The sequence below is a fragment of the Protopterus annectens genome, chromosome 8.part0, assembly GCF_019279795.1.
Source record: "Protopterus annectens isolate FY-2018-M chromosome 8.part0, PAN1.0, whole genome shotgun sequence".
Taxonomy (NCBI): Eukaryota; Metazoa; Chordata; order Ceratodontiformes; family Protopteridae; genus Protopterus; species Protopterus annectens.
The window spans coordinates 1396387972-1396414552 of NC_056741.1; the positions used below are offsets into that span (position 1 = coordinate 1396387972).

Consider the following 26581-nt stretch of genomic DNA (forward strand, 5'->3'; position numbering starts at 1 on the left):
CTGGGACAGTAATGGGATTGGCTTTCCCAACACAGAATTATATTCCAAATCTGTTATTATTAACATAATACTACACCGGATTTCATCCATATACACCTCTAGCTGGAAACAACTACATGAAATACATATAACTTCCTCTGAGAACTCAGAAGCCCAGTTTAAGGAAACCTTTGGAATTAACAAAATATTTTGGATACTCTGTGAATATTGCTTATATAATAAGAAATTTAGACACTTCTCACATGATATAAATCAAATATTTTATATTTTTGAAAATATAATCAACAACAATTATACTCTAAAGAACACATTTTTCATTACATTTCCCATAGCTTATACACCAGATTGCCTAAATACCTTCAATATCAATAAGATGCGGAATCTTAAAGAGAATAATCTAAAGTTTTGGCACCAGTTTATAGACAATAAAAACATCTAATCAATGAACTTTCTCTTAGCCAGATGTAATGTCTGTCAAGATAATTGGCTCTGTATTCAATCTTTAAGACAGTTTGTTGAAAATAAAGTGAGAGTGTCAGTAAATCTAGAAACTGATATTATACCAAGATTGATACAACTATTCACATGGTGTAATTTGATGAACATTGAACATAAATTAAGCATATCACCTGTATATAAAATACTACTAGAAAACTTGATTACTTTTGACCAAGCTTTTTGGAATTACTCCATAAAGATTAATGGTGAACCTTTATCTAACGATAATAAGAAACAGTTATTAAATTCAATAAAAAACACTTCATCATCTTTATATTGGAGATACCTGGAGATTTATTCATAGAAGCTTTTACACTCCACACAAAACTGACCTTATAACCAAGAGTAATGAAAGCAAATGCTGGAGGTGTGGTGATATTCTTGAAGCCAACTGGGTTCATATGTTCATCGAATGTAGAACTCTCACACAATACTGGAGTGATTTTAGACATTTCGCAAAAGCCCTGTAGTCTGATAACTGTCAAATTATTAGCTCTTTGATATTATTCAATGTCCCTACCCCAAGTGTAATTCCTAGACATCAGTTACCTGTTCTTTGGTTAATTCTAGCTATTGCTCGAAAAATAATTACATTGAACTGGAAAAATAAGCAAGATCTTATGTTTACTGAGTTTATTTCAATAGCAAAATCTGTATGTAAAAAAGAAATGCAAACTATTTATCAGAGATCATCAAATGTAACACACAAAAGACTAGCTTGCCAAAAATTGGAGAGATTGTTAGATAAATATTGATTACCTTTCTTGGATAAATAAATGTTTGTCATGGATGTTTGTATATAGTGTAAATAGTTATTATGTTTTATATTGTTTATTTTTAATACTTTATGTCCATGCTTATTAACAAAATTTAATAAAAATGCTTTTGAAAAAAAAAATAAAGAAAGTTAAGCACCACCTCCTCATGTGCTCTAAGGGATCAGTTCCCATAGGGGAATACCACACAGGCAGGGAAGGCCATAGATCAGGTTTTAATGTGCTTTCAAAGACATTGTTTCTACCTTAATGGAAAGAAATGAGGGGGATATTTTTCAGGAACCAGAAACATGGAATGGAATAGAATGGAATGGAATGCTAATCCACTGTCTCTTTACATTATCTGTGCATCTCTGTATAATCTAGTGCACAGACATCTTTTTTCCCCAATGAAATGTTTTGTGTGTGTATGTGTGTGTATGCATGTGTATGTGTCTGGTCTTCTGGCAGATGTATAAAGCTGCATTGTCTAGAATTTCTGTTTCACTGAGCACAACTGTAACTGCTAATCATGAGCACAGAAAACACAATATAGTGCAAGTTTTCCTACTTACCATAATTGAAGATTGTATCCCAGGCTTCAATGTATTTATTGTAGAAGGGCAAAATTCGCTCAGCCCATTTGGGTATAACAATGACCAAAATAAAATAGTAGAGCATATTGCCAACTGAATTAATGAAGTCTTGGGTCTCCTTTGGCACATTCTTCTCAAGGCAGCCAAGTCGAGTTTCAAATACAATGGAGGAAATGCCTAAAGTAAAAAAGACAGGTATACAGTACAGTTAAAGTAAATAAAAGTAAGATTCTTTTTACTGGGAATTTAATAAGAAAACTTATTAAAGACTACTAATTCCTAAAGAAAAAAAGGACATAAGTATTTGTTGCACTGTCAAGAGTTTCACTTTTGATTAATAAAATATAAAAACAATGCTTTCTGTCTTGATTTTCCCATATAACAAGTTTTGCCACACATAACCACACATGACCATGAAATGTCACCCATATTAAAAATATTCAAATGAAACTCCATATAGCCGTACATATGAACAAATAAGTATGTGAATGGCAAGTGACAATAAGGCCATGCAGCTATCTGTTCTACTTATGAATAGCTTCTAGAATTAACTTTTGACTGTTCTATTATTTTGTTGCTTCCTTACTGTAGTAGCAATAATTCATAAAATTGGAGATTACCTTTGTATGAGTTCTGGCTGACAGAGCATTGTGTGAATTTGTGGCTATGCTTCCATTCATCTAGATTTGCTTTAAAGTAATTAAAGTATTACTTTGCCTGATATACAAAGGAAGCTTGTTTCACAGATGTGGAATGAAGTGGGTTAAGAATCTATCCCTCTAGTGAGTCTAGTTTATTTGCTAGTACAGATTTAGGTCTTTAACATAGGTGTTGGTGGTGCCACCTGTCTTGCACTGCAATAGCAGGTCAAATATTGTTGGATCTTTCATGTCTTAAAAGGCAAGCCATATGTCACCATGGAGGAGCTGGTATGTGACAGAATAAAAGGAAAGTCAAGCAAATCCGTTTGGATAACTGAAGAATTCAGCACTTTTAATTCTCTAAGGAACCTCTGTTGCCTTTTTAATTGAGTAATTTGCATTACAGACAGTGACAGAAATAATAATAATTCCTCATTTTCTCACATATAAGGGGTTGTGTCTCCTGCACTTTAAATTAATATAGCTGACAGAAAGGTTACTGAACCCTGGTGTAAGTTAGAGTTCTCTAATAAAATTGCTGATTTAACTGTGCTGGTCTCAGTCAAAGGGGTTTCATTTAACTAGTTCTTAATGGACCACAATTACACAATCTAAGCTAAGGTCATGCATCAGAAAAGGTAATTTAAAGACAGGATGGCAAACAAGGTCTTTGTAGTTGAATTCAGTCAGTTTTTTTTTTTGTTATTTATCCACTGTATTACTGTTAAGAAGTCTAACTGTAGTTCTTTTTGCATAGATAGAAGTGATAGATTGAAATGGTATAGTACAATGTCACCTGCATATAGGACAGGTAAATATGGTAGGTCATAAGGCAGTTTGCTAATGAAAATTGGGAATAAAAGTGTAGTTAAGTTTATCCTTATGGTGCTCCTTTTAAACGTGGGTTGATAATGTCAATGTAGAGCCTATTTTAATGCAGACTATATGGTCAGACAGATAGTTTTTGAACCAGTTGGATTTCTCAGGACCTATTTCTGTGTCATGCATGTCTTTTTTTAGGGGTGGGTGGTCTACCAGGTCAAACGCTTTAGTGATATCTATAAATATTATACCAGTTGCTTGTCTGTTTTCCATGTTCTATAGTTTTTCATTGAACAGGGTATATATGACAGTTATAGTACTATATCCTGCTCAAAACCCATGTTGTTTGGAGGAGAGAAGGTGGTACTGACTAATGTATTAGTGAGTTAACTGTAGATTAATTTCTAAGATATTTTGCCAAGAGTAGGAAATATTGAAATGGGGCAGAAGTGCTAAGGTAATACAGGTTATTATAGAAAATATATTAGGTGTTTGTCAAGACCTGAGCTTCCCCATGGAGCATAGCATAACAAATATTAAAATTATTTTATTACCCAAGATTCTGTACATTTTATAAGCTCTCCCACCATACAGCATGGCAAAGTAAATGAATAAGTAGAACAACACCAGAGAGTACTACATTTGAGGTCCTGTGGCAGCATATACCATTCACAGCTCACCGTCCTGCAAGGTATCTCCAGTAGTTAGCTCTCCCCTTCTTTCAGCTGAGGATATGAATATATGTGTGATGAGTCTAAATGTACTGTGCTGGAAAGTAGTCAAGGAGGAACTTTATCAAGTACTCAAGTTCTATAAACTGACACATCATTAACACAGTTAGGCCATAATCCCAGATTTCCAATCCATGTGGAACTTAATTATGACAGGGGCAGAAGGCTTTCAACAGAACTTTTGCTATTCATAACTGCTTAACAACATTTACATGGAACATAGAAAGCTAATTACATCACCTACCCATTATGTGATTGTTTCTTCACTTTGGGTAAGCTGCTACAGTTTGATACACAGCAGACAGGAGTCTTCCATTTCCATTTCAAATGGTGAAACAAGATTATTAGGGACTGTGGGTAGCTCATTAATAAAGAAGACATTCCCCCGGAATCTCTATAGCTTGCAAGATTGGTGCAGGAGCTCAAGCAGACAATATGTCTGCTGTGCGATCCAGGAACAGCCTGCAGGAGCGTGCATGAGTGCTCCTGCACTAATCCTGCACGGACTAAGCCCTTGTATGCAAATCACTCCATTTGCAGGAGAAATCTATGCAAATGAGGTGATTTTGCAATCCAGGAAGCTTGCAACCATCCATGCAGGACTAGTGCTATCTGCAGAAATGTACTCGGTTAGTAACCGAATACATTTCTGCAAAATCCAAAATGGAGCTGTGACAGCTCCAAATAAAGGTTGCATATCATGTAGTAAGCACGCAAATGGCCAAGTATAAGGCCATTGGCATTGCAAACAGTAAAAAAAAAATACAAAAATCAACTTTTATTTTTTTTAGCTGATCTCGGCTGTTTAAGCGTAGGGCAGCGGCGCACAAACGGGATGGGGGGGAATAACAAAATGAACCTAAATTAAGCATTCTAACTAAAATCAGTATTCTGCCATGCAAGTCAATGGCAGGCAGAAGACAACATGGGCTAGTGAGTAGTGGTTGCTAAGGGGGGAGGCTCAGTGTGAGACATGTAACTATGCATTAGCAGGCAATCCTATGCAAATGAGGAAAAGGATAGTGAATCCCAGTTTTCCTCATCATGTGAGTCAGGTCCCAACAGTGTAAGAGTAGGAATAGCTTGGTGAAATCCTAGGAGTTAGGTGATATCATGGGGGGGTGTCAGGCGTACTGTAAGTGGATTGGAGCCCTGTGGCTCGGGTTTGCTCCTAGCTTAGCACAGCTAAGCTGGGGGTGTGTCTAAACCAGCCTAGCACTCTTTACAAAGCCTAAGTGGGTGTGCGTGCCACCCACCAGGTTTTACAGGAAGAAAAAAGAAGTTAAACCAGGAAATAGCAGCACTGTGCACATTTGAGCATTCTGTTTGTGCGGTGCACACCCGGGCTTAAACAGGAAGGCAATGGGAAGGGAAAACAGCAGTAGGAATGTAATCAAGGAGAACTAGCTTAGCTGGCAGGTGAAATGTATCAGAATCAGCCAATTACACAGGCAGCAGACCAGCCCAGCCCAGAACACTACTATAAACTATGTAAACACCTTCTCCTCTGTTTTTTCCCAGACTCTACACCACCGGTGTATACAAGAGGGAAATTTTAACAAACAAACCTACAAAATGAGAAGGGCTGCAGCAGGCAACATAGAACAACATGTGCAAGAGGCTGACGGTGGTGACGATGTGAATGCTGCCGATCAACCCACAGTGAGGAGAGGGAGAAGAGTGTACAGACCCAGGGTAACCTACCAGGGGCTACATGAGCTGGAGATAGTGGGGCACTATAGGGTGGACAGAGACCTCCTACAGCAAATTGTTGAGCTGTGCCAGCCACACCTGACACACCAAACTGACCGAGGAGAACCCATCCCAGTGAATACCAAGGTATGTGTAGGCCTAGGAATACTAGCCACAGGTACCTCCCAAAGCTCAACTGGGGATATCATGGGGATCTCACAGGCATCAGCATCCAGAGTATTCCACCAGTTCCTGGATGCCATGTCAGCACATGCCAGTGAGCATGTATATTTCCTCAACACCCGTGAGGTGTTGGCCAGCAATATGTGTCTCTTCCACCAAATAGCAGAATACCTTGAGGTAGTTTAGACTGCACACACATATGCATCAAAGCACCACCTGGTGATCAGGGTAGGGCCTATATCAACCGCAGGGGCATGCACTCCATCAACTGTCAGGTCATATGTGATGCCCAGGGCATTATAATGAATGTGTGTGCTGGCTGCCCTGGAAGCTATGACGATTCCCACATATGGCATCTGACGCAGCTGTACCAGAGATTTGCCAATGGGGACATCCCTACGGTCACCTAGTGGGGGATGCTGGTTACACACACTGGAGCCATGGCTGATGACTGACACCCATCAGAAATGCACACACACCTGAACAGGAATGCCATAATGAGGCACATGCACAGACCAGACTTATAATAGAGCATGTGTTTGGGATGCTCAGGTCATGGTTCTGGTGTCTGGACACATCTGGTGGAGCCCTGCAGTACACACCAGCTACATGTACCCAAATTGTTTTGGTATGTGCCATGCTACACAATATGATCCTGCTGAAACAGCTGCTGCAGGAGCAGTATGGGGAAGGGCCACACAGCCCCCCACCAATGCCAAGGCCTGCACAGGCACAGACTGACTCAAAGGAGGAACAACCTGAGCGTGCCCTAGTAGGCATATGGAGGCATGCCTAGTATGCCAAGGCAGTGGCAAAAAGACAACACATAGCACATATACTGACACAGTAGGGACCCATTGAATGACACCTCTCTCTGACTCACACATACAGTAAAAGGGATGCCAAACATGACACTACCTGTGCTCAACCATGTATAGAGAGTGCACTATGTGTATCCAACACAGGCAGCCCTCCAGCACCATCTGCAAGTCTGGCACACCCTCAAGGTAAGTCAATCAACCTACCAATTGCCAAATGAAGTAGAATGTGTCGTTACCTGTATCTATGGTATGGATGTGAGCATGCAAGGGAATTAGGTGGCTGAATGTTATGGCAGCAGACAGTAGAGACCCATAGTGGCACCATGACATCTGTAAAATACTGGAGTCACCATAGCAGCCAGTACTATACAGGGTGACAAAACCCACTGCAGGAAATGTGCTGAGCGACATGTGTGTGTCCATATGACCCACACATGCCAGTCAGGGTGGTTCACATACCAAACAACAGTCTCAGCCAGCAGACCGGTGTAGACAAACTCAAACAGAGCTTGTGCTATGGCCCCTGAATGATGGTTATAGTTAACCTCCCCCCAGGCCTACACAGACATACTATAGCAGGTCAGGCAGTGGGATGTTAGTTTTGAAGGGTAGGAAGTCAGACACTAATATGTAGGGCAACCAAAGCTACAAGTATGCCTCTAGTTAGCATGATAGGTAAGAATACAGAATAAAATGGAGTACCTGACATACCAGTACAATCACAGCAATTGTGTACAAGTGTCAGTTGTGCCCCCCCATCCTACGTAGTAACATAATAACAGTCAGGTGTGCCCCCCAATCCTGTGTAGAAATGTAGAAATAGACAGGTGTGCCTCCCCCATCCTACATAGTAATGTAATAACAGTCAGGTGTGCCCCCCCAATCCTGTGTAGAAATGTAGAAATAGTCAGGTGTGCCCCTCCCATCCTACGTAGAAATGTAGCAACAGTCAGGTGTGCCCCCCCAATCCTGGATCAGCACTGCAGTACAAACCACCTGGACTTGATCCACACATTAAATACAGGTGGGCATACTGGGCATGCTCACACACTTAAACACATGAAGGCCATGTCTGCAAACACCAGTGGACCAGACATATCTGGCAGATGCAGTTGTTAGTGCAGACACTCATCATTATGCACCACTCATGCCTTGCACACACAGTGGATAGGAATACAGACATATATGTAAGGACAACACACTACAATAAGCCAAAGATAGATGTACATAGATGTGTGGAAGAGAGTGACTGTGACAAGGAGCCATCCAGGCCTGTCCCACTCAGCAGACAGCCAAAGGGCCCCAACCACATGAGGGTCAGATGTCACTCACTGCAGATACTAGCCACCAGTATCTGTCAGCATTACAGACTACGTAGTGCACGTGCCAGCTGTGCAACAAGACTGTACAAGGAAGTAGTCATCTAGCAGCTGTATACACGTACCTGTGAAATATGACCCTGTGTGTGCCCGCATGTGGCGTGCCAACCTCTAGATGAATGGGTTATGGCCCATGCACACACACTGCCCTCCCCACAAGCCTGCTGAGGTCATCCACTGTGAAATACACCTTTGGGAGAATGTAGCCCAGTAGTCTCCATGGCTCATCCCATAAATTTGTACTGCTGTAGTGTGATAACATAGTTAGGTAGGAGTTCAAATCCCAAACATGACATGTGTGTGTGTGTGTGTGTGTGTGTGTGTGTGTGTGTGTGTGTGTGTGTGTGTGTGTGTGTGTGTGTGTGTGTGTGTGTGTGTGTGTGTGTGTGTGTGTGTGTGTGTGTGTGTGTGTGTGTGTGTGTGTGTCTTTCTATGTAGAGAGCAATGCTTTTTAGGATAGTCACACTCCCTACAATTGAAATGCTCTACTTTGGTAAGGCTGCTGATGTCATCCAGCTAGAAATACATCTCTGGGAAGGCTGTATCCCAGTAATCTCTGTAGCATGTGCCATAACTGTGCACTGCTATAGTGTGATAAAATAGTTAGCGAGGAGTTCTAATCCCATCTTTGGCAACTGAGTGTGTGTGTCTGTGTATAGAGCATTGCTTTTTAGGGTAGTCACACTACATACAATTCGAATGCTATACTTTGGTAAGGCTGCTGATGTCATCCAGTTAGAAATACCCCTCTGGGAAGAATGTAGCCCAGTAATCTCTGTAGTATGTGCCATAACTGTGTACTGCTGTAGTGTGATAAAATAGTTAGGGAGGAGTTCTAATCCCAGCATTGGCAACTGTGTGTATGTGTCTCTCTGTCTGTGTAGACAGCAATGTTTTTTAGGGTAGTCACACTACATGCAATTGAAATGCTCTACTTTGGTAAGGCTGCTGACATCATCCACTTAGAAATACACCTCTGGGAAGGATGTAGCCTAGTAATCTCTGTAGCATGTGCCATAACTGCATACTGCTGTAGTGTGATATAGAACTCTGATTGGGTTCTATTCCCATCCATGTCAGTTCCGGATGTTATGTGTGTGTTTCAATGTCTGTGTAGGGAGCAATGCATTTTTGGCTAGTCAAACTCTCTACAATTTGAATGCCCTATTTTGGCAATCCTGATGATGTCATTCACTGTGAAATACACCTTTGGGGAAGGAGTTCATCAGTAATCCGCATGGTGCATCCTATAACAGTGTCATGCTGTAGTGTGATACAGACATCTGTTACGGGTTCTATACCCACACATGTCAGTTGTGGATGTTTTGTGTGTGTTTCAATGTCTGTGTAGGGAGCAGTGCATTTTAGCCTAGCCACACTCATTACAATTCTAATGCCCTACTTTGTCAATCCTGCTGATGTAATTCACTGTGAAATACACCTTTGGGGAAGGAGGACGCCAGTAATCTCCATGTTGTGTACTATGACTGCGTACTACTGTAGTGCAATAAAATAGGTAGGAGTTCTAATCCCAGACATGATATGTGTGTGTATGTGTTTGTAACTCATATCATGTAGAGGCGCTTGTGAGTATGTAACAACTGGGCCGAATGTGGAGTGGGTTTTGCAAATTTCTTACATGGTGGGCCTAGTATATATCACAATGTCCATCATACAGAGATAACAGATGTGAAATAGCTGAGAGGCTGGGGTGCAGATCCATAACCATACATGTGACATCAAGGCCAGGCAAACAAAGTTATCAACCCTAGTATTAGTCAGACAACACTCTCAACCAATGCTTCATACATACACACACTTCCCTAGGCAACAGGCACTATGTTGGTACTGCATATTGCCCACCAATAGTAACTATGGAGTGATTGCAGTGGCCCACAGAGGGCATGGCACCTTGTCCATCTGTCCAATAGGCACATACATGCAGACAGTGCATCTTTCCCATGTTCCCCACTGGACACCTGCAACATCTGTGGTGCCATCAAATGTAACCCACAAAGGACATAACATGCCTAAAAACATGCCCTGTATGGACAGATGCCACTAACACCAGGGAATGCTTTTAGCACGCTATCAATGTAGGTGCAGGGTAAACCTGCTGTCCATTACCAGTTCCTACCACATGAGGCCAGGACTGGCACATCTGATGATAATCTGTGTACACAACAAGAGCCAAACACCCCAGATACAGTTCCACATGTCACTGTACATGCATGTGGGAGGTGTGCACATCACAGACACCATCCATGCCATGGACTAAGAAACACATATATGGCAAGCAATGCACAGCATTGCCCACATGCATTAGTCACCCAGGTGACTGGATGGTGAATACAATACACACCTGTGTGGGAAATTCCAGAATCTACACCCCTGAGCCACATTGCAGATGACTGTCATGTGGCCTGATGCCAAGGTGTACCCATCACCTAGCCTTGTACAGCTGTATGGCACAGTTCACCACTACACACCCCTGAATCAATGCACCCATGCATGTCAGTACTGGCACCGTGTGTGTGTGTGTGTGTGTGTGTGTGTGTGTGTGTGTGTGTGTGTGTGTGTGTGTTGTCTGATGCATATGTTCACATTCACACTCACTACAACCCCCATTGGCATACTGCAGCATGCTGTCTGATGTCAGACACCTTCCCATACCTTTTGCCCATATCACCTCTGTATGACCCCTGTGGTGCATGTCATACCTGCCCAGTAATGTGCTGTGGCAATCTCACTAGTGATGGGTTGTATTCCTGGCCCTGCCAAGTGTGTCAGCGTGTGTGCATCCCTGTGAGAATGTGGCTGTGTTTTTGCTTGCACCTGTTCATGCAGACAGGCATGTGTACTACACCTACTGTATAACTACAATATCCCTGTTGCAGATGTCACTCACCATCATGTATACGTTCTGAGGGCTCCACAATATGTAACCTATGTGGCACATCCAATAACTGCATAGAAATGTGATAGCACTACATAGTCGTCAGGGGTTTGATACCCTGTGCTGGTAGGTGTGTGACACAAACATGCTTAAGTTTTACTCTCCCACCCCTCCCTGGTTTGTCTTTGCCTCTGTCTGCCTCTCTCACTCCCTGTCTGGTGGATGTGGAGACCTACACCTGCTTTGCTTAGGCAGCAGCATGTGTATTTTAAGTCATGCGCATGATCAACTGATGGCCTCTGCACAACTTGCAGCCCTCCTCTAGCTGATTGCATGTGGAACAGCTGTGGTAACATTCCCATAACCAATTGCATGGAAGAACACTCCAATATCTAGGAATATCATGTTGGTGCTGGCCCTTTTCATTCACTGTGAGCAGGAACTAGATCTGTTGTTTGGCAAGCAGTATCTCAGATGGATTGGGGATTTACCTCTAACAGCATACACTGTGGAAACAGGGCAACACACAGGAGGGGGATGTGCCTGACCTGACTACAGACTGTAAGTGCTGCTATACTGCATTTGGAGTAATTTTGGTTTAACAGTGTGTGTGTGTGTGTGTGTGTGTGTGTGTGTGTGTGTGTGTGTGTGTGTGTGTGTGTGTGTGTGTGTGTGTGTGTGTGTGGATATGGCTGTCCTACATGTTTAACATCTGCCATGTCAGTTCTATGTTTATGAGGAATCCCCATCTGTAGGGTTATCTGACAACTGGGCAGTGTGTTGTGCCTTTGGTTTCATGTGTTACCCACAGAGCATCTATCTGTGAATTGCAGAAGATAGTGTGAGGATTGCAGTCTGTAGATGGTGAAAGCCGTGACAGTTACTGACTTCATATCCCTCATTGGACACATTTTGCAACAAACCCTGTTAGTAAATGTATGAGGGTGTCACAGCAGCATGTGAATATTGGCCCTGTATATGTACTTCTAGCCACATCTATGTCAACATTTGTACATATGTCATGCATTAAGAGGTGCATATGTGCTGTGCACCATAATTAGTGTCATCATATCTGACAACAAGCCAGTGAGATATCAGACTGCTACACATGTTATGTACAGTAGGGGTTATATTTGATGACATAACCCAGACATTCTGTGGTTGTTTGTACAGTACTGAGGTCTGTGTACTTATGGTGAATGTTGACAGTGTGTGTATTGTTAATATGTACTTTGACCTGTGTACAGACTGTGGTAGATGTCATTGTTCTAGGTACCATCCTATATGATGTTACATGCTGCTCCACTGTATGTTACTGTATTGGCGTACGAGTTTGTAGGGCCATACACACACATGTTCCATACCACAGACAGCCATCAGACCAAACTGTGTAGCAGCCCAGTATATGTAGGGTTAGTCTGTGAGTGGCACATATGAGGATGGCATTGAACAGATAGTCCATATACTGTAATATTATGCTAGCTTACCATATGTGGCTGTGGCTGTGTTCACATTGGTTGTGGTTATGCACTTTCACACAGGTGTATGTTACTCTGTGCTGTGACATGCCTGTACAGCCTGCTGTATATGCAGGTACATGTGCATTCCCCCATAGAAGATGGAGGCCAGTGTTGAGCTAATCTGCCTGTAGCATGCACAGTGCATTGTTACATGCCTAGCAGCTTAGTGTACTTACCCACTGATATGTCATGTCCAGATACTTGCCAGATGTACTGCTGCCGGGCCTCCTTTAACAGTCATGTATGTCAGACAGAGCAGTGGGATGCTGTACAGATGTATGTCAATATCTAGTGGCCATGGCACCCCTGTACCAGCGGTTATTATGTCAGGCCAGACAAGGGTGTGTGAATGCATAACCTATGGTGGCAAATGTATACCAGTCATTATGTGTTATACCCATCTACATGGCTGTTAACATCTATATTGTCAGGCATGGTACACATATTTTGCACTAAGGGGGTCTGTGTATACTTCTGGACTGTACAGAGTGTGTTGGAATGTCCCCATATATTGGCCAATATCTCTGCTGCAGTCCACAGGGGCATTACGTGCTAGCAGCGGTACTTTACTATGATGTCCTTTGGATGTCTGTCAGTAGCCAATGGCACACATGTAAAAAGCAGATGTGACCTCCCACACACACTATGTCTGTGAAGACAATCCCAATTACAGTAGCAATAGTCTACTAATAAACCTGCTATACATACCTGACATCCCCTTGCACTATGAAGTTGGGACTATAGGGGCTGGGGTAGGGCTACACTCCATGTCCAGGACATATAGTGAAAATATATGTACATATAATTATCCAGATATCTATATATATGATTACACATATACATATTGACATATATAGATGGGTATGTATATGTACATAGCTATACATATACACACCCAGATATATTCATATACAGAGCAATATATGTCTACACATATACAGATAGTGATACATATGTACATATACATATGGATATCTGCAGATATATTGATGGTAGTAGGTATATCAGAATAGATATGTATGCACTTACAGTTATAGATATATATTATATATATATATATATATATATATATATATATATATATATATATACCAACATAACTACACATATCTGTACACATAGGATGTGCATACATGTATAGCTATATACACATATATCTATATGTACATATACGTATACCTATATATACATATATGTATATATACAGGGTCTATGTTAAATGTTTGAACATCAAAATGTCGAACATGACATGGTCGTGACCAAATGTTCGACATTTGGATGTTCAAACATAAAAAAAAAAAAAGAAAACACAGAAAAAACACTTTAACAGTGTAGGCAGGGGGCAAGCCCTCCTGCACCCCCCCACAACCCCCCAACTTAAAATATCCCAACTCCAAGACCGCACTTCAGTGCAGAAAAGGGAAATTCTCCCTATCTGCACCATACAGTGCCATTGAAAGTTGAGCACTCAAAATTTCGAACGTTTGGTCTCAACCATGTAATGTTCGAAATTTTGAGCGTTCGAAGATTTGACAGGTAGCCTATATATTCCTGGTATTCCTGGTGTGTAATGTGGCAGTCCATGTCCATGTACTGCATGGTCATGGTCCCAAGGAGTAGCCCCATATGAACACCCCACAATCACACATGTGCATACATGGCCACACATACAAACACACACATGCACACATATATGTATATATATGTATACATGTGTACATACGAAGAGATGTACACATGGCCATATATATGTAGCACTATACAGATGCGTATACAGACATATGTATGAGTATACATGTGTATGTACATGTAGACATGTATACACCTATGATATGTATACAACCATATTCCTGTCATAAGTAAACATCATGGTTGTGTATACCCTCCCACATGTATCTCACTGCATGTATCTGCTATGTGCACATAATGATAAAACAACATATGTGATGCAACAATCATATTAATAACAAGGACTACACACATTAGAAACTAGAGGCAATTGTACAATACTACTCAATATGTGTATTGACAGCTATATTGGTAAAACAACAGCTGTCTCCACAGTGGTCAAGGTGTAGTGGTTAAGTGCTGTGACTTCAGTGTAAAGGGTCCTAGGTTCAAGACCTGCAAGGGCTGTTCATTGTGTTGCTGGGCAGAACAAGGACTGTTGGATACAGAGTGGTTAAGGCAGTTTTGAGCAGCTTTAAGTGGGTTTGGGTGGGTTTGCATGGGTTTGCGTGAAGCTAAGTGGTGCTAAGCTATGGGTAAACATACAAGCACTTACACGGTGTAGGCAGTACTTACCAATGCGCAAATAAGCTTAGCTGTTATATTGCAGCAATGTTGATACTTGCTAAGCATAGCTTAGCCCTGGTAACCAGGACACACAACCCAGTCTGATAACCTGTAATAAGTGTATGTAATGCCATGTACAGTGCATGCACCTATGTGCTGTCATTACAGTAGCAAGAGGTGTGAGTGTCATGTGTGAGAAACAGACATATATGAGGCCTGTACAGCACTGTCATCCATGTGAATGTGTGACATACAGGTGTAGTAGCCAAGGGTACGTGCTGTCACACTGGCATGTAGTGTACCATGGCAGTACTACGGTTGACAGTGCTAATCCAGGCAAGAGGAGTGTGCTTAATGTAGTAATGACAACAGGCACACCTGCGAGCATGGCTGGACACTGATGGCTCCCTGCTGTATCCTTGGTGTGTGAGCTGTGTCACAGTATATACCTTTTTACTGGTCTGTCAATGCACTCATGCTACTGCCTAGCTACCTGCCAAGCTGATGACTGTCAGTTCCTGTACAGATGTGCAGATGGCAGGTATCCAGCTGGGATATGTACAGGCAACCTACACTTGACTGACACCCTACTACGCATGTGGCATGTGCATGAGATGCATATCCCTGTAGTACCAATGTTGGGGTATACTATGGGTTGTATCGCAGTCATGGCCAATGTGTGATGGTGGGTATGGCAGAGTGTCATCATGGGTTTCAGGGAGTACAATATCTAGTGGGGGATGTGGGTGCTGTGTACACTGTCATTACACCAAGGTACACCAGGTATTATGTCCCATGAACCACATTATGGTTACCACTGTCACCATCAATCATACAGGTAAGTGTTACCACAATCCAAGTCAGTTATGCATGTGATGTGTACAGCCTACCTGTAACACATTGGAGACATGGTCAAGGTAGTTAGTAGCGATAGGCCCTTGTATCTCAGATGTGTGTCTGGCTGTTATGTGTCTATAAATGTGTATATAATGGTATGTCACACTACGTATCATCCAAAATACACCCATTACATCCCCCATTAGCATACCGTACACACTGGGGGATGTTCTGCATGTATCATGTAACCTGGGACACACCTCACCCTAAACGCTGTGAGGCATGTTCAATGTAAGCCAGACACATCAGTATCATGACATAGCTAGGTAGGGGACTAGTCCTAGTGTTGACAAGTAACAGTGTGCATGTATGTGGATAGGTCTACATCAGGTTGCAGGGTATACATGCCTCAGTGGGCCACCTGTCCATGTGGCACAGGCAATAACCGGTATAGTAACCTGTGAAATGTGTTCAACTGTACCCCAGATATGTCACCGCCATGATGTCAGCACAGTGACATACGCCTGTGCTGACACATGTACACCTACAACACACATGGATAACATTATAGAGACTGCAATCAACCAGTGTTACTAACTGCTATAAAGAATCATTGCTGGATGGCTACACTACCTGCCAAATATGCCTCACACTCTACTCCCTACAACATGTTACACTGCAGGACTGTAGTACTGTTGTAGCACAGTCATGTGCATCAGAACCATATCAGCCTGTCCCTGCATCAATGGCATGGATGACACAGGGCATCCTAGTGCTGGCACATGTACACTTACAGAGACCACAACCAACCAGTGTTACTATCAGCTATAAGGCATCATTCAGCCTGTCCCTGCATCGATGGTATGGATGACAGGGATGGGGCACAGGTATCATCATATGCACAGGGCATCCTAGTGCTAACACATGTACACCTACAACACAATTGGATAACATTTTAGAGACCACAACCAACCAGTGTTACTAACAGTTATAAGGAATCATTGCTGGATAGCTACACTACCTGCCAAATATGCCTCTCACTCGACTCCCTACAACATGTTACACTGCAGGACTGTGGTACACTGTTGTACAGTCACTCTGTCCATCAGAAACATATCAGCCTGAGCCCTGCATCGATAGTATGGATGACAGGGATGGGGCACAGGTATCATCATATGCACAGGGTGTGGTGTTGGTTTGCCAGAGGCCGAGGGTGGGCCATACATTTGACACCATGTGTGTGGTTGAGGGGTGTACTCTGGGGAGCTGGCCAAGGTGATGTGGTGTGTGTGGGTATGGTGTTGCCCTAGGTGTGTCTGCATAGTGTGTGGGTATGGATGCACACAGTTCTGCCATGTGGCTACCTACACAGGTGTTTATGGACAGCTGCAGACCATACCTGGCATGGTGTGCAGTTCACTGCCTCCGGCCATGGACATGTGGACTGTGCCTGCCAGGGGTTCTGCGGGCATGTCCAGATACAGGTGTCGATGTGCTACTCTCACCTGCTGATGAAATTTGTCTGCTGGTACCAGGTCCCTTCTTGGACTGGCCAGGACCACATGCATGTAGCCTGCTGTGATGTGGTGTGGTGTCGACAGCACACCCCCACATTGACGGAGCTGCTACTGCCACTACGGGAGCCCCTTGGTGGCCTAGCATATTCAAGTTGACTGCCAGTTGATAGTGTTGCTGGCCCACATCCACAAGGGTGTCACCACATCCCAACCACACATTGAAGCATGGACACACCACAGCCGAGGAGGGCCATCATCTCATCATGCTGTCTATCCACTTGCTCGGTATAAGCACTGATAGCACCCGACAGTTCACAGAGGTTGCCGCTTACAGATACAAGAGCAACCCTCTGCAGCCTAAGGCCCTGTCTGGTGTAATGCTCAATACATGCCTGTACTGCCATTATAGCCTGAAACATGCTTCTGCTGGTAGCAGCTATGTCGCCTCTGCCAGGGGCATGATGTCCAGCGGCCCTTCCACAAGCACCCTGGGACATCTGCCTATGTGGCAGCCTGCCAGACATCTGGCTATGTCTGTTGCAACCAGACACAGTAGGCATGTTTACTACACTTTCATGTTCACTGCCACTGAACGCCAGCTGTCCCTCTGCTATGGCCACTGGTGATGGGGTGTGTATAGGCACTGAAACTGTGTGCAGGGGTGGGGGTGGCCTAAAGGAGGAAGTCAAATGTTGGTGCAGTGTCAGCCCCTGACAACCCCACCTGTGCCTCAACATTATTATCATCATCATCACCATTGGTGTCTGTATGGACACCTACATTAGATTGCATGCAGGAGGGACCAGACCCACCTCGCCACCTGTGGGAGAAAACAATAAATGCACTTTAAAACCTGTACAGCATTGCCTGACAGTACACACACACACACACACACACACACACACACACACACACACACACACACACACACACACACATACACACACACCTCCTTAATACCTACCTGTCCATGGCTTTACAGATAGTCCCACATATTTGTCCATGTGTTAACCCATCCTGCATCACACTTGTTAACATACACACATTGATACCACTCATTAACATCACAGTCCTCTAAATGCCCACACAAGCGGCCACAACACAAGGCCTGTTGCTACTTTACCTGCCTGACCTGTGTGTAGTGGATTTACATGGCTTCACTGCTGTCATTTGGTATTCACCCTCTGTATGGTCAGAAATGATGTGCATGGCCCCTATATATGTGGGCTACTATGTTGTATCCATAATACCTCCCACTGGTGTGTCATGTGTATATAATGCTCAGTACATGCCAGATATGCTGCTCTGTCAGCCCATCATGTGACACCTGTAATATCTGGATACACTCCCTGGTGTTGACTATTACTTCTTCAATGCATCTGTAGAGCTGCATAAGTGGGCTGTAGGTGACCTCTCTGCTGACTGCGATATTGTGTGTACCTGGAGTCTACCTTCCCTCTGGATGCCTGTTCCATGCTACAGACCAAATTATACTATTTGCTCTCCTGTGATTACACATGACAGGTATTCCTGGTGTGTAATGTGGCAGTCCATGTCCATGTACTGCATGGTCCCAAAGGAGGGTACAGCCATATGAACACCCCACAATCACACATGTGCATACATGGCCACACATGCAAACACACACATGCACACATGCATCATACATGCATCTACCTCCCACCACTTCATCAGAGTGACCCTGCAGGCAAACTAGCTAACCACCAGGATGCACACACACACACGCACACACACACACACACACACACACACACACACACACACACACACACACACACACACACACACACACACACATACAGGTGAGGTTGCAGAATGATCGTACACACAGTCCTCCTATTACCCATCTGCCAACATGCAGAACATATGGTACAGAACAGCATACAGTTTAACTATAGTCAATCCATGCTAGCAACAGTATACATGTGTGCGATGCATGTGCTGTGTCACTAGGTGATACCCCTTCCCCTGGATACCACTGCACCCATGTACACAGTATTGCTGTGTACCTGTTCTGCACCCCGCCATGTACTGTGCACCACAACTCACAGGTGTACAACCCATTGCGGAATGTGTAGTACTGTGTCAGTTATGTCAGCTTTACTTCTCACAACCCCTATGTTTTTCAGCAACACATACCTGGGATGATATGCAGACTGTTGTCATTGGTGAATGCCTGATGCCTGGTTTACAGCTGTCAACATCAACAGACCATGCATGACCACTGCAGAAATTCCTACACTGACAACCATCAGAGCATACCGTTGCTATGGGGAGTGTACACACCTTTATTAATTTTACATACATGTCCTTGATCTGCCATAGGACCACTTCACCACATATCTTAGCAGTGCACAAGCCTGGTATGTGACATATGTCCTGTACTTCCACATGCAGTGTCTACCCCATCACAGTCGCCCCTGTGAGACCATTCACATTTCATAGTAACAATACATGCACATGTACAGCATGCATTCAGGGTAGGTGTGTTAGATGTGTGCATGGAATATACCATCACCCTTACATGCCCGGTGTATTGGCATGCCTCTACATAAAACATACTCATCAGCTACAGGCTGCTGCCTTGTTGTCATCTCGGAGGGACCTACATAAGAGGGTGAGAGATGCAATGTCAGTGGCTACACCTGTGGCACTGCTACAGGCTGGGTGCAGTACTACCGTACATCAACGGTAAATTCCCACAATACTACCACATCTGGACATCTGTTTATCACTACAATGCAGCAACACAATATATCTATGACATGTCAGATATGCATGATCTACATGTACCACTGTGGATATTTACACAACAGTGGTCTACTGATGTGCCCTGTGTCCATACCTCCATGCTCCTCAGCCGGTGTGTGGGTGACACCAACCTCCATGAAGGGGTCCAGTGGTTGTTGGTGTTCTGGATGGGCAAGTGCCATGAGGCTGGCCAGGAGCTGTCAGGGCAGATGGATGGCATGGCCCCCTCCATGGCGAGGTGATCCCCCCAGACTGCAGCAGCATGCCGAGAGGCATTGCGAAGTAGGTCAGTACAATGATGCTGGACCTGCTCATAACTGCGGTTGTGCAGTCCGGCATCATTGACCCTGTGGACTAGGTCGTTGCACAGAGCGGTCCACTCCTGCTGCTCATGTGCATGCCTGCCAAACAGCAGTGGATAGTGCTGGATTACGTGTGCTATCACCACTTCATTCTCAGCATTGGAAAAGGTGGGCAACTGTGCACGTGCCATCTTGGCTGAAAGACATAAAGATGGAAATGGGTTTGAGCAACTCATATGGCAAGGTTACCACAGTTCGTAATACACATCTCTGTCACCCCCCCACCATATCAGCTTCAACAGACTGTACACACAACTCATTAGGTATGACTACAGCTTAACTACCGTTTGGACAGATTTTGTATTGCACCACACCTTCTGCTATGTGATTGTAGCCATGTCCCCTGTGTGGACACTATCACTGCTGGCCTATTACAGACTATTCACCTGCATGCCATTGTCAGGGCTACTATGGTTACATTTATGCCAGTGGTATGGCTGCTCTGAGATTGCTGCACATCTGACAGTCTGTGTTATTGGGGATATCTATGCATGTGGTTGGACATGTACAGCGATTGTGTAGACTATTCCTACCAACAAATGTTCTATAACAGTGACACAATAACATGTATATCTTCTATTGGCCAGCTGATCCATCTCTCCACACCCATCTGCCCATGATACCTGGTCACATCACATGTGTGTGCCAACCTAGGGCCTCCTTGTGTACTGTTACAGCAATACCATCAGGTGGAACCACCCAGGGGATGTTGCCCCCCCTCAGGGCACACACTGACATGTTCCTGTCTCCTGAGCTCAGGTCTAGGGTCTGTTCCATTACCGGGCTCCACAGACACATGAGGGATGTGCTACATCAGTCTGAGGAACCCAGTACACATTGACACTGCCAACTTGCTCCTCCTGCTCAGCCTTCAGACCAGGCACCTTCAGGATGTGGACTGCTGTTGTGAGTGGCAGTTGGTGGGAGGCTTGTTCCCATTGTGCCCATATTGGGGACCATGGGGCATCCACATCACAGACCACAAACACTATCCACTGTGTATACCCACCACATGTGTTACATACCACCCCTGTAGACTGGTCTCTATATCTACCATTCCTGACCACCTTCACATGTGTACCTGCCATACTTCCCCATATTTCCATTGCATACTTCACAGACGGGGACAATGTGGTGCCAACAAGGGACTAACATATGACATACCAATCCATGGTGCACACACTGCCAGCTGTAGATGTCTGTGTCTATTGCTATGTGTGCTGCTGGCTCGCACATAACACATATCACTGTTGTAGTGATATAGGGGACATGTCTTTACATACATATATATTTGTGTGTGTATTTGTACATATGTAGACATGTGCATATAAGTATATATCTATATATGTGTAGATATATGTGATGTCATATAAATGTGCACATATATATGTCTACACATGGTTATATGTATATTTCTTGACATACATGCTGATATACATATATATCCTCATATATTATATATGTGATATATGTACACATATGCATACCTATATGTGGGGTACATTCAGACATCAGTTTCACAATCTCACAACACCTTCCTGCACAGCTGCACTGTTCTGCCTTGCTACAACACAGACAGGTGCCACATATTGACACGGCCTGACATTAGTGGGGTATATGTGGGATCTGATTGCAGGTAACCCTATTACACATCTATGGCATTCTGGCATGCTACATTACAGATTCACCTGAGTATCTTGCCAGTGGTGGGCCATGGCTCCCACATGTCCATAATAATGGCATTACTTCCACCACCAGCTATTGGCCATGTAATATACATACTTCCCATTACACAACACACACTATGATGGCTTACATCTTGTCTGTCAGTGCTGACCTGCACAGTTAACAGCTATGGCCTACTACCCACAGGGACAGACACTATTGTCCATAGCAGTTGTTCAGTTGAACATCATCACAACAACACCTGATGGCACATATAACTAATTCCACATCACCTATCCCATTATGATGGACCAGGTACTACATTCTAATACATGTACATATTCTTCACATACCTGTTGTGGGAATGATGTCTTTATGACTGGCAGCTGGCTAAATGCCTGCGTCTTCAGCTGTTAGTGTGCTGAGCTTTAGTTTTTTTTTTGTTTTCCGCTTCCACTATCACTTTCTCTCTCTCTCCCCCTCTCTCTCCAGTGAATGGATTGAGCTGCTTTGAATAGATTGCAGCCTGGCTTTAGTAGGTGATACACTTGATCAGGTGATGGCCTCTGCACCAATCAGTGTCCTACACTTGCTAACTGCATGCAGCTTGCTGTGTAGTACTTCCAATTACAACTGTCATGGCAACCACCTACTATAAATCCTTACATCATGTGCGCATGGTCCCTTTACCTTTCCTTTGTGATGGACATCCTTCCTGTGTGGGGGCATCAGTGTTACAGACAACAGGCAGCAATACCTCTTACAGGAAAACCAGCACACTCAGGCCAGCTACATATTTGTAGGAGGATCCAGAACTACAGAGTGTGAGTAGAGTTGTGTTATGCTTTGTATAGTACTGGTGTTACAGGGTGTGTGTGTACATAGTAGTTTACCTTGGAATGCAGTCTGTCTGCATAGCTCTCAATTGTGGGTCTATCCTCTTGGTGACCAGAGGTGTGCCTATCATGTTTTGTCTGTCCAGCACACAGGTCCTGTGTCAGATATTTCACTGGCAGTGTGTGTGCTGAGTGCTATCAGTACATGGCTACATCCATTTATGTTTCTAACCTCAATTCCATAACTAAGGGGATGTTGCAGACTATCCTGTAACATCAGCTACTTGCTTAGTTTATGGCAATAGTTTTCCACATATGGGCCTGTGTTCCAGCTTCTATCCTCCACCTACATATCAAGCTTTGCACATATGACATGCTGACAGTGGTTGTTCTGTCGTGGGCTGTGAGTATATCACACTGCCATTGCTATCATCAGTCCACTGCTGTTGTATCCCCCACACATATGGTGGGGATGGGGCCATATATGTGTGGGCTTCACCTACACAATTCATGTGTGCGCTTATGCACTCCAGAGGCCAGTGTATGTAGCAGTGGTATATGGCCCTGTATTATTGAGTCTAAGGGGGGGATGCACCATAAATAAACTAGGCTGTTACAAAATGTGGGGATATCAGGGGGTGAGCTGCCTTAAGGTATCTGGATGTACAGTACTGTATACTTCACTTATATTTACATTATTTACATAAATTGGGTTAATGCAGGCCTACTGCCTTCTGCCATACAGTCTGTTTTGTTTGTCAGTGTGCTTGTCATGGTGTCAGGTATGCCTTGTTATGTAGCAGTTACATACCATTTGGTCAACTGAACTCTTTACCACCTAGTGAGTTTGTACAGAGTGTAGATGGAGGCTGTTGAACTATAAACCTGCATTATTTACTGTTGATTGTTTGGTATCCTGTGGCCCAGTCTGTCTTTACTATTGTACAATTTGAAGGGCTTGGCCTGGACAGCAACAGTTGTGAACCTTTCCAGACAACTGTATTAGTATAACTGTTTCACAGTTGCATTACTCTGTTTATATGGATGTCAGTGTATGGACAGCTATATGACATGACATATAAAACTGTAATAGTACACAAATAAAGGTTTTCCATTTCTGAAAACCTGTGTGTGGTGTTTTTTTCCTATGACCTCTCTGTGGGTATATGTTGCAGGCAACAATTGTCATTTGTATGGGTGGCTGATACAGTGTCCAGTTGTTAAGGTGGTAACTGTAGGCATAGTGGCTGTTCCATATTGTGTGCATCTTCTACATATGTATCTTACTGTACATATCTGTACATGTGACTACACATACACACGCAGAGATATGTACACACACAGATATAAGTATCTTACTGCACATATCTCTGCATGTGTATGTATAATCACATGTATATCTATCCATATATATATATATATATATATATATATATACATATATATATATATATATATATATATATATATATATATATATATATATATATATATAGGTTCATAGGTTCATAGGTAAGTACTAGGCTATCTGCCCAGGGGCATTTATAAGCCTAGCCACAGAGTGATGGCTTTCGCCTCCTCAATAGATTAATAACCTGGGCCTCTGTCTAACAGGGCTCCTGAAGTGATCCCAGGGTAGAACTTATGATTACCCATCCACTCATTAAGATTTCTCTTGAAGAGGGTCAGAGAGGAGCTCTGTCGAATATGGACTGAGATTCTATTCCAGAGTGAGGGGAGTCGCTGGGACATGAATCTATCCCTCCAGTATGTCCTGTTTATTGTTGTGCATAGGTTCAAGTCGCTAGAACAAGTGGTTCTGAGGGATCTCATTTTTTTGAGGTGAAGCATGTCCATTAGTTCAGGTTTTGACATGGCCCTATAGGTCAGGCATAGGTCACCTCTGAGCAGATGGTAAGTGACTGAGAAGAGCTGGAGCTTTTTTAGTCGTGCTTCACAGGGTAATTGTTTAAGGCCCTTAATCCTCTTAGTGAGGTACTTCTGTGGTCTTTCTAGTTGTTGCAGGTGTCTAGTGAGGTACATCCCAAAGGGCATTGTACTCTGTTATGGGCCTGATGAGTGAGGAGTAAAGGGGCACAATCACCTCCTTGGATCTGCATGAGAAACCCTTTGTGATCAGGTGTGCCACATAGAAGGATTTCCTGACCATTTTGGCTATGTGGTTCTCAAAGGAGAGCATGCTATTTACTTGGGTACCCAGGTCCCTAATTACTTCTTCTGTACTTAATGGATTCCCATCTATGTGGTAGTTTGTAGGTACTTTGTTTTTCCCAAATGGGATTACTATGCATTTTTTGGCATTTAGCTTGAGGCCGTGACTTTGACACCAGGTGTTTGTCTCTGAGAGACCCTTTTGCAGGATGTCTGTGTCAGCCAGAGAGTCAATTATTGCACCCAATTTACAGTCATCTGTGAACTTGGTTAGCCACAGCCCCTCTGCATTTGCCTGTACTTCGGCGAAATATATACCGAACAGGAGGGGTCCCAGGACTGACCCCTGTGGGACTCCGCTTGTGACTGGTTTAGAGTCAGACATGGCGCCTGCCACTCTTACCGTGTGGGTTCTGTCTGAAAGCCAATTGGCAGCCCATCTCGTGACATGGGGGTTGATATTTAAGCTGGTGAGTTTGTCTATGATTCCTGAGTGTGGGATGGTGTCGAACACCTTAGCGAGGTCCAGATATGCTGTGTGGACCACCTTCACTTTATCTATGGCCTTGGTGACTATTTTGAAGAAGTCGACCAAGTTCAGGAAGCAAGATCTGCCTTTAACAAAGCCAAACTGGGTGGGGTCCAGCGTCTGGGGGTTCCTAATGTCCCTGTTAATGAGCTCCATGACAATGTGTTCCATGGCTTTGCAGACCAAGCTAGTCAAGCTTATAGGGCGATAGTTCCCAGGGTCAGTTGTGGCACCACCTTTGTGGAGTGGTACGACTGTTGCTGTACACCATTCTTTGGGTACATAACCTGTAGAGAGGCTGAGTTTGAATTGTGTTTTGAGATGGGGGGGTTAGTTCATTTTGAAGCTCGTGTAAGTCACAACCTTGGATACCATCTGGTCCCATTGATGTTGTGTTTTTGGCCTTTGCAAGGGCTGTCTTTACTTGTGTGTCTGAGATATCTGGAGCACCACATTCTTCTGGGATGGGTGCTAGCCCCTTTGGTGGAGAGGGGGGGTGAAGTTTGCACTTAACTTGTCAGCCTGGATGTTGGCAATGTCGGTTGGTTCAATGTATTTATGGCCATTATGCACTAGTTCGGAGCATATCTGAGAGTTTGCCCCTAGACACTTGACATAGTTAAAGAAGGCCTTGTGGTTATCCTTAGAGTCAATGGCTATTTTTCTTTCAAAATTGGCCTTGGATGATTTAATGAGGAAGCGCAGTTTTTTACTGATGTTAATCAGAGATGCCTTCTTATTTTGGGATTTTGTTCTATCTTGCAGGTGTTTCCTCTTTTTGTTGTAAAGTTTATTTATGGCCGGGGTCGACCAGACTGGCTTCCTCTTTTTTGAGGAGTTGGTCTTGGTTTTACTTGGGATGGCTCAGTCCATGCATTTTTGAAGGTGTTCATAGAATGTGCTTGTAAAGGATTCTGCCGATGGGTCATCATTTTCCATTTGATTGGGAGCTTTGAAACTTCCCACCTCGGTCTTGAGGAGTGTGAAGTTGGCTTTAGAGAAGTTTTTTACCTTGACTTCCTTGACTGGGGGGGGGTTTGGGATGTGGATGTCCAGTGGGTT

General features: G+C 43.6%; 1 protein-coding gene across 1 annotated transcript in view; it reads right to left on the minus strand.

Moving 5' to 3' along the window:
* LOC122809460 (sterol 26-hydroxylase, mitochondrial-like) overlaps window positions 1–26581 on the minus strand; it is an 858859-nt gene that overhangs the window by 289439 nt on the left and 542839 nt on the right. Inside the window, exon 5 of the mRNA XM_044080983.1 lies at window positions 1829–2026. Coding sequence (XP_043936918.1) covers window positions 1829–2026 — 198 coding nt within the window. The remainder of the gene's footprint in view (window positions 1–1828; window positions 2027–26581) is intronic.